The sequence below is a fragment of the Halichoerus grypus genome, chromosome 2 (assembly GCF_964656455.1).
Source record: "Halichoerus grypus chromosome 2, mHalGry1.hap1.1, whole genome shotgun sequence".
NCBI classification, from domain to species: Eukaryota; Metazoa; Chordata; class Mammalia; order Carnivora; family Phocidae; genus Halichoerus; species Halichoerus grypus.
This window is the reverse complement of record NC_135713.1, coordinates 192,003,763-192,017,864: the sequence shown is the minus strand read 5'-3', so window position 1 is coordinate 192,017,864 and position 14,102 is coordinate 192,003,763. Positions and strand designations below refer to the sequence as shown.

The window sequence follows — 14,102 nt, the reverse complement described above, 5'->3', positions numbered from 1 at the left end:
ACGGAGGCCTGTGTCCACGGGAGGTAATTCCCAATCATGTAGACACAGATGCCCTATCTGTGGAACAGATATGTTTCTCCTTGTCAAGTCATAACCTGGCATTCTGATTTTGATCAATCCTGGGGCATTGATAAAGTGAGATTGCCTCTGTAGGAAGAAGTGAGTTCGCTTTTGATGAGGACAGAGTCTGATTTCTGAGCCCAGGAGGGTAGGAACTGGCGTGGAGTCAGCTTACCAAGGTCTCTGGGAAGATAAATCATTGGCCATTGTCCAGATAGTACCCTCTGCATCTCCAGGTGGCATGTGGCCTTTGGTTTTTAGCGAAGTTCTATAAATTCTTATGGCTGTTTTTAATTTCTTAACCTTGTGTTTGTATTTATGTGGTTTCATTATTTTGCCTCCCTACTTTGATGATAAGCTTTTCGAGGACAGAGACCATGCAGTGTTTTTCCTTTAGTAGACAATAATAGTGTTCATAGGAAGAGAGATGAGGCATTATGTCAATTTCACAATGAGGAATAAGGCAGCCTAATATTTATTTGAAGTAGCATACAGAGTCCAGCAATAGACAGACCCATGTGTTACTAGGACTTCTGAAATGTTACCTTTTAGTATTCAAACCAGCGGAAGAAAATAAATAAATGGTAATAGAACAACTGCTTCATTATTTGGGAGGAAAATAACAGCAGATACCCATTCCTCACCTTAAAACAAACATATTTCAGTAAATGTAAGAAGAGAAAAGAACCCATAAAACTATTAGAAGAAAACAGAAGCAATATTTTTATCATCTGGTGGTGGGAAAGAGCTTTCTGACCCGACACCACAGGCAGAAACCTTTGATAGATTTGATCATCCATCCAATGGTGTCTGTGATACCATTAGCAAACTTGGCACTGGTTTATGCCAAGCATAGGAAGAAGAATTTCCCATCTCTGATTTAATCCCCACAATCCTGTGATGACGATATTACCATCCCTCTTTGATAACTAAAAGAGGATGAGCTTAAGGTCCCAGTGGCAAAACCCAAAGCAGAACCCCGTTCTGCCTGACTGCAGACCCTGTGCTCCGGTTCCACGTGTTCTGTCTCCTTAAAGATGAAAACACTGGCAAATATTTGAAACATTGAAATTCAATGAAAGCCCCTGAAAGGATTAATGGATTTACTATGAAGACAGTTTTATAAATCAATAGGAAGACCAACAATCCAGGGAGGGGGAAGGGGGCAAGGACTATGAATGATGGGCAAGGACCTATCTGCCAGTCCTCTCCTCACGCCTTCTGGGATGTGGGTCTTGTTAACGAGGCCTTTGTTGACTCTATACTGTTTTCTTCTATGCTTTTATAACATTTGTTGTTATTTATAGTTTTTAATATGTATAGAATCTGTTTTGTTTTTTGGTATGGTTGAGGTAAGGGATCTAACTTTTTTTTCTCCCTACGTAAAGATCCAGTTACTTTAAAATCTTTTATTGAATGGTTCATTCATTCTTCACTGATCTAAAATACTATTTTTATCTGGACTCTATCAATCCAGTTTTCTTTCCCTGTACCAGTATCACACTATGTACTTAATTCCAGTTGCCTTATAATAACATATTTTGATGTCTGGTAGGGTAAGCTCCTGCTCTTTGGTCTTCTTTTTCATACATTTCGTAGCTAGGCTTGCATATTTTCTCCACCAAATGTCAGCTGGCCAGTTTTTGTTAAAAAACAAAACAACTATCTTGAGATTTGAATAGGATTGTTTTGAATTTGTAGGTTAATTTGAGGAGAACTGACATCTTTGCAATATTCCAGGAACATGGTATCTCACATCATGTATTCATTTCTTCTTAATGTCCTTCAGAAGAGTTTTAATATTTTCATCTCGTAAGTCTTACCCATTCTTTGCTATAAGTTTATTCCTAGGTACTTTATGCCTTTTATTGATATTGTAAATGAGATCATTCTTCCATTTGTTGATTAGTTATTTGTGGAATGTAGGAAAGCTATTGTGGTTTGCATGTTGAGCTCTTGATTTTGTATCTAGCCATCTTACTGACTTCTCATACTTCAGTAAAATTTTAGTTGATTCTCTTGGGCCTTTTAGGTTGTCCATAATTTCATATGCAAATATGTTTTGCTTCTTCCTTTCCAATACTTCATTTTTCCTATTGCACTGATTAGGACCTCGTCAACAATGATGAATAATAGCAGGAATAATAGGCATCCCACTCTTGTCCTTGACTTTAAACAATGCTGCTGCTTAGGTTTCTAGTAGATACTTATATTTTCCTTTCCTACCTCTAAGAATTTTTATTAGGAATTACCTGTTGAATGTCATCTAAAACCGTCAATAAGATGTATTGCCAACTACACACAAGATCCATCCCAAGTTAGGTACAGTGGAAGAGTCAAAGGACTATTAAGCAAACCGAATTCCTGTCCTCAAAAAAGTTATCGTCTCACTGGCTAGATAAGACTTAAAATACAAAGGAATGAATAAAGATTTGGAGGCAGTGGTCATCAAGATGGGTAACTGTGATCACGTTTTCTTCCAAAACAGATTTATTCTCACAGAGCAGCAGCCAAGAAAGCTAAAGAAGGAAGCTCAAGGTAAATATGAGTCTGGCAATTGTTAAAGTAGAATTTTAGAACTAGATTTTAGAACTCCTCTCTTTTTCAATCCCCTTGTTTTACGCCCAGGACACCACCAAAGGCAGAAAGAATACTTATTTGGCCTAATGCTCTGCCTGGATCCAGCAAAATTAGCTCCCCAGCCAAACCTGAGTTAGAATGAGACTGGCAGAGAGCATCTGCTGTCACCAGTCCTTTAAAGAAAGAGGGTGGAGGTGGGGAGGTGTTGGTTCCTGCTGGTAGTGAGCATCAGGCCTGGCTGGAGGCCTTCTCGGAGGTTCTGGGGAAAGGATAGGGAGGGCCACAAAGTCTTGGGCTAAGAGGGCTAGTCTTCAAGGCTGATGGAAGGCAGGTTATATGACTCCTTCCTGTAAAGTGGCAGGAAAACTTTTCCCTCCTCCTCCTCCTGGTTTTCGAGCCCCCACTCTCCATTCCCTTTGTCCAGATCCCATAGAACTGTAACTGGGAGAGGCCTTAGATAACAGTTGGTCTTTTCCTTTTATAATAAGGAAATGGAGAAGAAGAGAGGGAAGGTAAATTGCCCCATGGTCATACTGCTAGTGAGTGTCAGAAGATGGTTCCTTTCCAGTTGGGCACTCCTCCTCTGATTACACTGTTCTTGGGCTGCAGGCTACATTTTATGTCACAATTCAGTACACACATACCGTAGAGACATAAGCAGTTTCTAAGACAAACTTCCTATACACTCTTTCTCTATATTGTTTGTATTCAAAAAGAATATTTTGTATTTTAGTGCTGGTTGTGACCTTTAAGCTGATTTCACGACTCACTCACTCATCAGTGACAGGCTGCAGTGTGAAAGTCAGTGAGCTAGATATCTTTGCTGGTTGGACTCAGGCATTTTCTTGGTGCAATTCAACTTGCAGGATAAAGCAGCTAGGAAAATAGAAGCACCTCTCCTTCCCCCTCCCCAGCAAATGATGCCTATGAGACTAAGTGCATAGGAGACCAATGTAAAATACTTCCGGAGAGTAAGGTGCTTCTGCCGTGCGGTTGCACGGTTTGTTCACTGCACTTGGCCAAGGGCCCAGGTGAGCAGGATGAAAATCCTGCCTATACTCCGAGCTACGTACAAACATCTCCGACATTGTGGGGCCATTACAGACAGACATGGGAAAATTCTGGAAGCCCAGCATGCATGGGATTATTTTCAAGATCCCAGGTCTGTGGGGATTTTGCTTCCTGTGATTATGGACAGAGGTGTCCTAATAAGACCAGAGATGCACATTGTGAGAGGCAAAGGAAATGGCACGAATCACTAATTGTCTGCGTGTGTGTTTCCTCCAAGGGGCTTCTTTCAATCTCTGCTGCGGAAGAGATGCTCAACAGAAAGTGAGAGTCAGGTAAATCTGAGCAGGGTAAAGTCCTGTGGCTGGAGAGTGCAGGGGAAATGCAGAATTAACATCGTCCTTTCTGTTTTCTAGGAGGGCTTTTTCTGGAGGAGGCGGCCACTTTGGCTTCAGGACATGTACAGACCTCTCAATGCCACACGCAAGAAAAACATGGCACAGAAGCTGCATGACAGGGATTCTCCTGATGAGGATGAGATTTAACAAGGAACGAGGGTACCTGATTTACAATTCTTACCTCAAATGAGTAAATTATGAAAAGTTGAATTGTTCCTCTGCAGAGTAAAAGCCTTTGGTATTCTTTTCGCAGAGAGAAAAGTGAAGACCTGGCAGAGAAGGCTCAGTTCACAGATTCCACCGGTGAAGAGCTGGGTGACGAGAGCGAGACTGTCCCCGAGATCGTCATTGAGTGAGCCCATCCTGCCTCCGGTCGCCTACAAAGTTTATTTTCTGATATTGGCTTCTCAGCATTGCTTGTAAAATCCTGATTTTTCTCATATTAAAATGTATAAATTCATAACCAATTCTAGCCATGTGGTAAGGAATTAAAATGGAACTAGTTAAACATGTCTATCCAGGGAACAGGGGCCACAGGCGTGAGGAGCAGGACTGAAGCTAGAATCCCTTGTGGGAGCCAGCGTACTTCCACAAGAGCAGTGTGGGCAAAGGAGGATGAGTAGGGGCATCTTTCCCTCGTTTCCCTGATCAAATCAGTCTCTGGAAACTGGAAAACATATATTCAGGGGATGTAGACTCTTAAATCAATTAGCAGTTTATTCTGGTGCTCTCTCCCCTGGCTCACCAAGGACCAGCTATTCACAACACGCTTGACCTCCTGCCCAGAGAGGACCATCTATTTCTGGCCCCTCTCGTAAGGTCTTCGGCATTGCCAGAATATTTGGATCACTGAGCCTAGCTCCACTGTAGAGCTAAGCCCTGTCTTTCTTCCCAAGTGCTCAAACTCATGCACAAAATGTGTGCCCTGTCTTGGCAAGTAGAGGGTTCTTCACCCTTACAAGCCGTGGATAATTCACATTGGGGTGTTTTGGGTTTGTTTTCTTAAAAAAAAAAAAATCCCAACCCTTGGGTAGCTAGCAGGGAGGGAGGGGCTGAGGTCTAGGGTAAAGAAGAATGTGTGAGAGCAGTAATTACCCAAGACTGCCCTCCTCAGGCCTTTATTTCAGAAAACATACTGGTGGGGTCATTTACCCGTTCGCATGCATGTACCGCCCTAGCCTCTCCTGACCCCACTGAGGGTCAGACGTGTGCGGCCTGGCTCTCGCCAGCGCAGCCCAGCACCAAACCTACCACCACCTTCCTCACCCAACACAGATCATGGCCGCGTGATCCCAAGGGATAATGCGGCGCAATCTGCGGAAAAGGCACAAATTCCTCCACTCCTGCGGCGCCTGGGTGGTTAGGTTGGTTAAACATTCAACTCTTGGTTTCAGCTCAGGTCATGACGGATGTCCGTAAATGTACTTGGTGCTCATCACTGGGGGGCTAGCGGTGGTGAACGTCGGGGGCGGGGGGGATCGCATCACTAGCTTTCAGGTTACAGCTGCTTTCCGAAGATTCAAAGCTGCTGCCACCACTCAACAGACTGCTGAGGTCACGGCAGCCCCCCAACAGTCCCAAGCCCAGTGACTAGTGGGGGAATATGGAGTCCAGCGTGCAGCCTGCGTGTCTGCTCTGCAGAGGAGGAGAGAGTGGCTTCCACCTTCCAGATTTCACCCAGGTACATTTTATTGGCAGAACTCTGCTGTCAAGGGAATCTGTGAAATGTGGTTCGTGGGCTTCCAGCACCTGCAAAGAAAGGGATAGAAGTGGGTGTCAAAAGCCAACCAACACTATCCAACAAATGGGTGGGTGTTCAAGTCTTTCTAAAAGGGGGGTGGTGTCTACCAGGAGTAACATGGTGGAGAGCTAGCTAAGTCAGAAACCTAGAAAGGTGTCATTCTAGCTGGGCAGCAGGTGAGGTACCAGATACTGGATACTGATGACATGCAGTCATCCCCAGAGGTGACTGGAGAAGCACCTGGAGTTGATTCTTAGTTTGGTCTCTGGAGTGTTCTCACTGGAATGAGAGCTGAATGGACTATGGGCAATGAGGTATCTGAGGAAACACAGCCCTCATTCAAAAGGGCTGCCAGAGAAAAGGTATCCATAGGGAAACACAATTTCTCAAAATACGGTCTTTGAACCTCGAAACTCAAACATCCCCGAGATGCTTATTTAAAAGACTGACCCTGAAAAATAAACAGATTAATTAAATTTAAAAGGCCGATCCTGTGCATCTCCCCTGTTGAAAATAAACCAAACCAGACACCACTGAAAGTGGTCCAGACAGATCTCAATCAGTAATAAAGGACTGCTGTAGTACATGCAATATGGGACTGCTGTAGTACAGGGAATACGGGACTCAGTAGTAAGGGGAATACGCGACTGCAGTAGTACGGGGAATACGGGACTGCTGTAGTACAGGGAATATGGGACTGCAGTAGTACGGGGAATACGGGACTGCTGTAGTACAGGGAATATGGGACTGCAGTAGTACAGGGAATACGGGACTGCTGTAGTACAGGGAATATGGGACTGCAGTAGTACAGGGAATATGGGACTGCTGTAGTACGGGGAATACGGGACTGCTGTAGTACAGGGAATACGGGAAGGCTGTAGTACAGGGAATACGGGACTGCAGTAGTACAGGGAATACGGGAAGGCTGTAGTACAGGGACTATGGGACTGCTGTAGTACAGGGAATACGGGAAAGCTGTAGTACAGGGAATACGGGACTGCAGTAGTACAGGGGATATGGGACTGCAGTAGTACGGGGAATACGGGACTGCTGTAGTACAGGGAATACGGGACTGCAGTAGTACAGGGAATATGGGACTGCTGCAGTAGTACGGGGAATACGGGACTGCTGTAGTACAGGGAATACGGGACTGCAGTAGTACAGGGATTAAGGGAATGCTGTAGTACAGGGAATATGGGACTGCTGTAGTACAGGGAAAAGGGCTCATCGTGACCGGAACTTAACTGGGGCTAGTACAGAGGTGACTGGGTATTTCACAGGGAGACTGAGGGAATGACTGGGGACTCTATAACCAGAAGTGAAAAACTACAAAAAGCAGGACGGTGGGTTGGCCCATATGAAACCATCTGGGCTTGCTAACTGGCACTTATCAAAGTTAGGCTCTTACCCTCTCCCGGAAGCTGGGATACAAGGGCCCTATCCTCAGGTGTTGGCTGGAATAAGCAGCAAATTCTTCAGACAGCCTTGAGCTTTTGAGGCAGGCACTTTAACGGAGGCTTGGGTTCTACTCGGGATGCGGCCATGAGCTGCTCGAAACTATGTTAGTGTTTGTTCAAGTCTTCAAGGGCCAAGCAAGGTTGAATGAAGAAGAGGGCTCAGAGGAGCCTGGCTAGCATTTAGAGAAAGAGAGAATCTGTCGCCCTCGAAACCCACATGCCCACCCCTCCTGAGCTGGTCTCCGAAACAGAGGGACCATTCTAACAAGGCTTTTTTTTAAGATTGATTGATTGATTGATTGATTGATTTGAGAGAGACAATGAGAGAGAGCATGAGAGGGGAGAGGGTCAGAGGGAGAAGCAGACTCCCTGCCAAGCAGGGAGCCCGATGCAGGACTCCATCCTGGGACTCCAGGATCATGACCTGAGCCGAAGGCAGTCGCTTAACCAACTGAGCCACCCAGGCGCCCCTCTAACAAGCCTTCTTATGCTCACCAAACTACTGAAGTAGGGCAAAGAGAGCCGGGAGGCGGTGGAGCAGAGGTTCTCTGGCTTCTTCAGGACTGGAGGTCAACAGGGATTGGAGGGTGGGAGAGGCAGGGCAGAGCCGACTGAAGATGACCAGAAGGCACCACTGGATTCTTACCCTTGGAGTCCCGAAGGCTCACGCCGGCTGGCAGCCGCCCCCATGGAAGTCAGGGCCTCTCAGTCCTGGGGAGTGCCAGGCACGACCAGCTCCGGCTCCTGAGGTCCTAGTGGGGAGGAGATGTTGTTGAGACCTGGGGGATGGGGGGGGAGGAGCACACTCATTCAAGAGTTAAAGTCCTAGAGGCCTGAAGCAGAAGCGGGAATGGTGCTTCAAGGTGGAGCTTTGTGTGTTCAAGGGTAGTGTTGGAGAAGGTTTGGCGCCACGCTGTGGAGGGTTCCAGCTTGCAGGGCCAAGGGAAATTAAGACCTCAACCTGTGAACAGCATAAAGACCTCACGTGGATGAGGGCGACACCCCAGAATGGTGGAGCCGTCAAATAGAAGGCGCCTGGCTCCCTGACATGTGAACCACCAAACCAGCCCTGGACTACAGTCCTTAACCAGATGATTATATCAGAGATCAATAAGCTTCTTTTTTATCTACCACACTGTTGTGTTGGGTCTCTACTGCGACTGAACCTATAGCCTAATGAAGGAGTGAGTACGTGCACTGGTTATCCTTCGCTACGACAATGCTAACTGATAAACCATCCCCAAACTCAGCGGACTGGAACACCGATTCTCGCAGGATGGCCGGTACAGCTGTACTCGAATGCTCTGCCGGCTGGGTCAGTGCTGGTCTGCAGATCGGCGGGGCCAGCTCTTTTCCACCTGTGTTGGTTCTGGGGCCCCCCAGCTGCAGAGGCTACCGGAAGGAAGCATAATAAGAGGCGAAGCAGAAACTTCATTGGACCTCTTCAAGCCCAGACACAGAACGATCACACTTTCATTTCTGCCCATTCCATGGGCCAAAGCAAGTCACATGGTCAAGCCCCGGGCCAGGGGACAGGAAGTACACTCTGCCCACAGGGAGACAAAGCAAGAGTGTGGATGCAGGGAGAGCCAATAATCCTCTCTATCCCGGGATGGGACCGAGCCCTGGTTTAGAGGTTATGTACAAGGCCCCGCTCTTTTAGGTGTCCCCTGTAAATGGAGCAGAGGGAAAGATAGTCCATCAATGTGAAAGCCCCACCGCAGTTCTCTGTTAGGGCAGGAACCCTGACAAGGCAAGAATCACATCTCCTTCCTCTCCCCAATACCTAGTACCAGGCCCTGCCCGCAGCGATGACTCAGGAATCTTACTGGGTGGATTTTAAACCATTTCTTCATTCTCCACATATGATTTCCTTTTGAAATACAGACTGACCTCCTAAAGGTCAGCACATAGTGCTGAGTTTGCCCCAGAAGCTGCAAAGGGACTATGCCGTTAGGAGCTGGGATTTGTACCTAGATCTGTCTACACTGAATCCTGTATCCACTGCTTCCCATAGGAACCTCCAGAAGAAAGGGCTTCTACAAGTTAAACATCAAACCAGGGTAATGAGGGGCACCTGGGTGGCTCAGTTAGTTCCGCGACCCACTCTTGGTTGTGGCTGAGGTCATGATCTCAAGGTCCTGGGATCAGCCTGTGTGGGGCTCCGCACTCAGCGGGGAGTCTGCTTGAGGATTCTCTCTCTCCCTCCGCCCCTCCCCTGCCCAAATAAATAAATCTTAAAAAAAAAGAAAAAAGAAAAAAGGTAGTGAAATTTCTTTGTCTTGAGGCCTTTTGAAACTAGAAAGATTCTCATTGCCTGAAATGTCCTAAGAGGGAGGCTGTCTAAAGGCACGACCCTAGTCAGGGATCTGCATGGACTTCGGACAATTTGAAGAACAGTGAGATTCACCATCAGAGCCCCCAAGGCTCCACAAGGCCTCCGGCCCCTGTCATCATCTCTTTTGCCAGCTTTCAGGGCAAAAGCAGAACCGGCCCCAGATGCTCTACCTTAATTGCTGCCTTTCCCCACATACTTTGCACTCCAAAGGAGTACCACTTGAAGAGGGCCAGGATTAACCCTAGAGAATGCCACCGTCACCACCGAATTCCAGGCACGGGGCATGTGGGTGGAAAGTATATTTTAGGGCAGTGACTCATGGTAAGTTGCTTCCTCCAGTCCCTAAATGGGACTATTCAGTGTCAAGCTATCTCAGGCTCGGGCTGACAAAAGCAGAGGGATAGGGAACCTAGTGTTGCTGTAAGCTGTTGGTCAGGATACATGAATATATACACTGCTTGTATAACTTGACCAAGTTCACAAAGACAAATATATCAGTCGCTGTTCTTTATGCTCCAAGTGAAAGAAATCCAACTAAAATATGCTTGAACCAAAAATGTCATACAGTGGATCAGCTCACATACCCGGGAAGCCTAAGTGCTTAAAGCTGGCTGCATCTAGGGCTCAAACAGCGTCATCCTTTCCCCATCTGTTCCTCAACTGTGCTTTCCTCTGGCTTCAGGCTCTGAAGGATGCAAGCCCCAAGGCTGCAAAGATGGTCATTAGGAATTCCAGCTCTACACCGGTGTAGAGGAAAACCCATCCTCAAAATGCCTCTGGTTGGTCTGCTTGGACGCTACCTCCGGGAAGAGGAGATTTCTGATTGGCCAGCCATGGTCACGTGCACATGCGAGGTCAGGCCTTAAACCAGTACTTAAGTTCGGTTAAAGCACAGGGACTGAGTTGAAAGTTAAGAGGGAGGTTGTCTTACCGCAAGATAAGGAGGTGAGGTGGCAAATGGAGGATGAGAGACTGAAGCTAGATTGAACAAACCCTTAAGCCTAAACTTGGAAGCCGCCCCCATTCATAGATGCTATTGTGGTTAAGTAAAACACAAACTCACTTAGGAGCAGGAGTGCCTCCATGATAATTTTGGGTCCTTGTGTATTTTTTTCCCCAATTCGTAGCTACTAAAGGTATAATTACTATCATGAGCAGGTCCCAAGACCATTCTGTTCTTTAATATTCGATAGGGATTCTTAACTGCGGATGAGCTCCAGCAGAGAGAGAGAGTAAAGAAAGCAGGAAGAGAAGGGAGCCAGGAAAAGGCCAACCCAGGAAGCAGTGAGGGAAGGTTCCAGGGTGGCAGCTGTGGGACAGGTGGAGGAGGTAGCTGGAGGGCACGGGAAGGCTAAGTACCAGCCAGAGCACTGGAGGGGACCAGAGGAGTGCTAATGGCAGGTAGCACAGAAGGAGGAGAAGAACGGAAACGTTCTGGGGGTCAGGGATGGAAACGATCACAATCAGAGTACATGAGGAAGCTCGGCAGTGAACAATATTTACACAGTCACAATTCTGTAAACACTATCAGTTACCTTGAAAGAGTGACATAACTAAACCCCAAGAATGGACTGGGTTGTTAAAGAGCTAACTCCTTGTCTGTGGTATTAGGAAGTCAGTAGACAGTGTCTAAAATGGATAAATCAAGAGCTAGAAGCGCAAGATAGGTGGAGATAAGCACCAGAAGATTCAGCTAGAAGTAACCAGCCCCAGTGAGCTGGCTCAGGAGGGTGGGGATGGGGGGGGGCAAGAAAATGCTGTGGGTCATTAGGTTTCCTCACCATTTCATTTCATACTATTTAAACTGTAAGCTATGTGTATAACAACATTTGGGGGTTTTAAAAATTCATTATTTTGTCAAAGCTTTATTTTTGTCCAGCTTTATTGAGGTATAATTGACAAATCAATAATTAAAAACCCTTTAAATCCATTTTTTAAAAGAGAGTGGGGAGAACCAGCGTTCCTATAACAGAACCCAGGAGAACATTAGCTATTCCAGTTTTGAGAGAAAGGGCTGCATTAGTACTAGTTTGATGATTTCAGTCAGCTGCCAAATAGGGATACATCTGGGGTTCAAACAAGAAAGGCTCTCAAAAAAAAAAAAAAAAAAAAAAAGAGAGAAAAGAAAAAAGAAAGGCCCTCACTCCAGTGCTCAGAGAGAAGTTAAAAACAGATCTGACTGGATTGGGAAGGGAGAATTAGCCCAAACTATAATAATATAGCCAGTCATCTTTTCTTTTTCTTTTTCTTAAGATTTTATTCATCCAGGGGCGCCTAAGATTTCCTGGCTCCAAACCCCACTTGCTCCACCACCGAACTATGCCAGCCCTCCAACTAGAATTAGAGCTGGGTGAGAGTCCTCCCTCTACCATTTATTAGTTGTGTGGCCAAGTTACTCAACTTCTCTCTTAAGCCTCTCTTCTTATCTGTGCTTTGGAGGTAACAATGGCAACCTACCTTCCCAGTGGTTGGTAAGGACAAATCACAATCCATTGGCGGTGAGGGCTGGGCACAGGAGAGGTGGTCAAGCCGAAATTCTGGGGCCCCATCCCAGAGTGACTCTCCAGGGTAGGGGTGGGGTTCAGGAATCTACACGTTGGACCTGTCCCCAGGGAATTCAGACACCCACAGTTCTCCTACCTGACTTTTTGCATGACTCTGCATAGTGCTTGAAATCTCAGCTGACAGACCAGTGGCCTGTAAGGGGCCTTTGGGAATGTTTCACCCCTTCCTGCACTGGCCTCCAACTGTGTCCATGCATCCTCCCTTTCCCCCTCACCCAATCTGTCTTTATCACCCCTCCTATCCGAACCCCCTCCCCTTCCTCTGTTCTTACCTCCTAGCTTCCTCTCCACCTCTCGCTGCACCCTCCCCTGAGCTCAGCCTGCATTCCTACTCAACAGCCATTTCTCTTCAGTCTCTTCACCTGCAATGCTCTTTCCTCTATCCACCTGGAAGGCTCAGATACAAGTTGCCTCCTCCAGGATAACCTTCAAGCCCTCTTCTCTGGCACCGTGGCACTTTGCATGTGCCTTTATTACTGTTCAAATGACATGGTAGTGTGAGATTTTTTTCTGCCTGGAGACTACCTGGTGGACTCACGGCCCATGAATGGTGGAAGTGTACACCAGAGCAAGATGAAGAGAGGAAGACAAGCCCATAGACTTTGCAGAGGGGCCAAGAGGCATGGGAAGTAAGAGAAGATCATGAGATGGGGGCTCCTGAAAAGGCAGACAAGAGATTACTATGTGGGGGTTCCCACGGTTTTTGCAGACAGGGGCTGTGCAAAAATTCACTGGAAGAACTGAGGACTGTTGCTTGCTCCATTTAGGGGAGGGCATGCTTGTGTCAAGACACTGATGCTCTTGCTGTGCTAATTATGACGAGAAACACTATCCTTTTGCCTGGGAAACGGGATTTCCCTAGTAAATCCCTTACTTTCCACCTTGTTTAACACCAAGAGAATACTTTGCCTCTATGTCTTTATTTCTAACTTCCTCCTCAATGATTAACCATACTGAATGCATTCAGGCTCATCTAGTCTAAAACCAGGAAGAGGTGGTTCTCACTCCTGGAGAGAGAATTACTGAAGGGGCAGCCCCCACGCGCTCAAGTGCCACACCTCCAACAGCTGGTTTTATAAATGGAAACAGGCACTGGGACCTGGACCTTCCCAGAAAGGCCAATGAAGCCCCTGACCCAGATCAGTGGAGCTTGCTTCCAAGAACTGTCCTGTTCCTAGACCAGCCCTGTAGATACCCCCTAAGTTCCCCTGGACCTGCAGGTAGCGATACCTCTCCACCCCAGCACTCACCCCACACTCAGGCCCTAAGCTCCCATTTGACCAAAGCCTTCAGGTGTGAAATAGCGGAAGCAAAGACATCCCCCCAAAAAACACACACTTTTGACCTTTTGTTCTGAGTGCACCTGAAAGAGAAATACCAACTCTACCAAGGAAAGCAAACAAACAACTACCTGGCTGGATGAGAATAACCGGGCCCTTGATCTTCGCGCCTCCGGGCTGATGGGCAGGTTACGGGAGAAAGCCCAGGGGACCTAAAGGCGCTCCCCTGGTATAAGGTGTGGTCCAAACACGTATGCTTTTCCCCAGAGCCGCAAGGCGGGAAGCACCACCTGCGCTGATGCCCTCAGGGAGGCAAAAATACGGTAGGCTATTGGTCCGATTTTACAAGTGGGAGCCTTCCCCGCAGGAGGCCAAGAGACAGTCCCAATGTTACACAGGCGGTGCTGTGGCCCGGCGAGGTCATGAACCCAAAAGCCAGGATCTAGTCTGACACAGACACTGCTAGAGGCGGGCAGGAGGACACGTTCCGCCCGACGCTGGTGGCCTCGCCTAGTGACCTCACCTCTTCGCGCGCACCTCGGCGGGGTAGAGTCGGGAGCCTCCCAGATCACTCACCTGCTCGCGGTTTGGCAATTTGGGCGTGCGGAAGCGCGGGCCCCGCCCCACGGCTCCTCCAGCCCTGCGATTGGCTTCGGGGGCCGGGGGCGGGGCCGGG

The 14,102-nt window shown here is 47.3% G+C and overlaps 1 protein-coding gene and 1 long non-coding RNA gene across 6 annotated transcripts in view; one reads left to right on the top strand and one right to left on the bottom strand.

The window, feature by feature from the left end:
- LOC118542730 (leucine-rich repeat-containing protein 37A2-like) overlaps window positions 1-4,197 on the top strand; it is a 39,563-nt gene extending 35,366 nt beyond the window's left edge. Inside the window, exons 11-13 of the mRNA XM_078066382.1 lie at window positions 2,549-2,598; window positions 3,929-3,983; window positions 4,065-4,197. Of these exons, the coding sequence (XP_077922508.1) occupies window positions 2,549-2,598; window positions 3,929-3,983; window positions 4,065-4,193 (234 nt within the window). The 3' untranslated portion in view covers window positions 4,194-4,197. The remainder of the gene's footprint in view (window positions 1-2,548; window positions 2,599-3,928; window positions 3,984-4,064) is intronic.
- Window positions 4,198-5,137: 940 nt separating this feature from the next.
- Window positions 5,138-14,091, bottom strand: LOC144380869 (uncharacterized). Of its 5 annotated transcripts, none has more exons than XR_013445132.1 (3): window positions 14,003-14,091; window positions 7,740-7,996; window positions 5,138-5,795 (listed from the first exon to the last, which is right to left on the bottom strand). It is a non-coding gene; the product is annotated as an uncharacterized LOC144380869 (long non-coding RNA). The 5 variants fall into 5 exon arrangements; XR_013445133.1 differs by having other exon boundaries at window positions 7,740-8,023; window positions 14,003-14,083; XR_013445134.1 differs by having other exon boundaries at window positions 13,950-14,065.
- Between the last annotated feature and the right edge of the window lie 11 nt (window positions 14,092-14,102).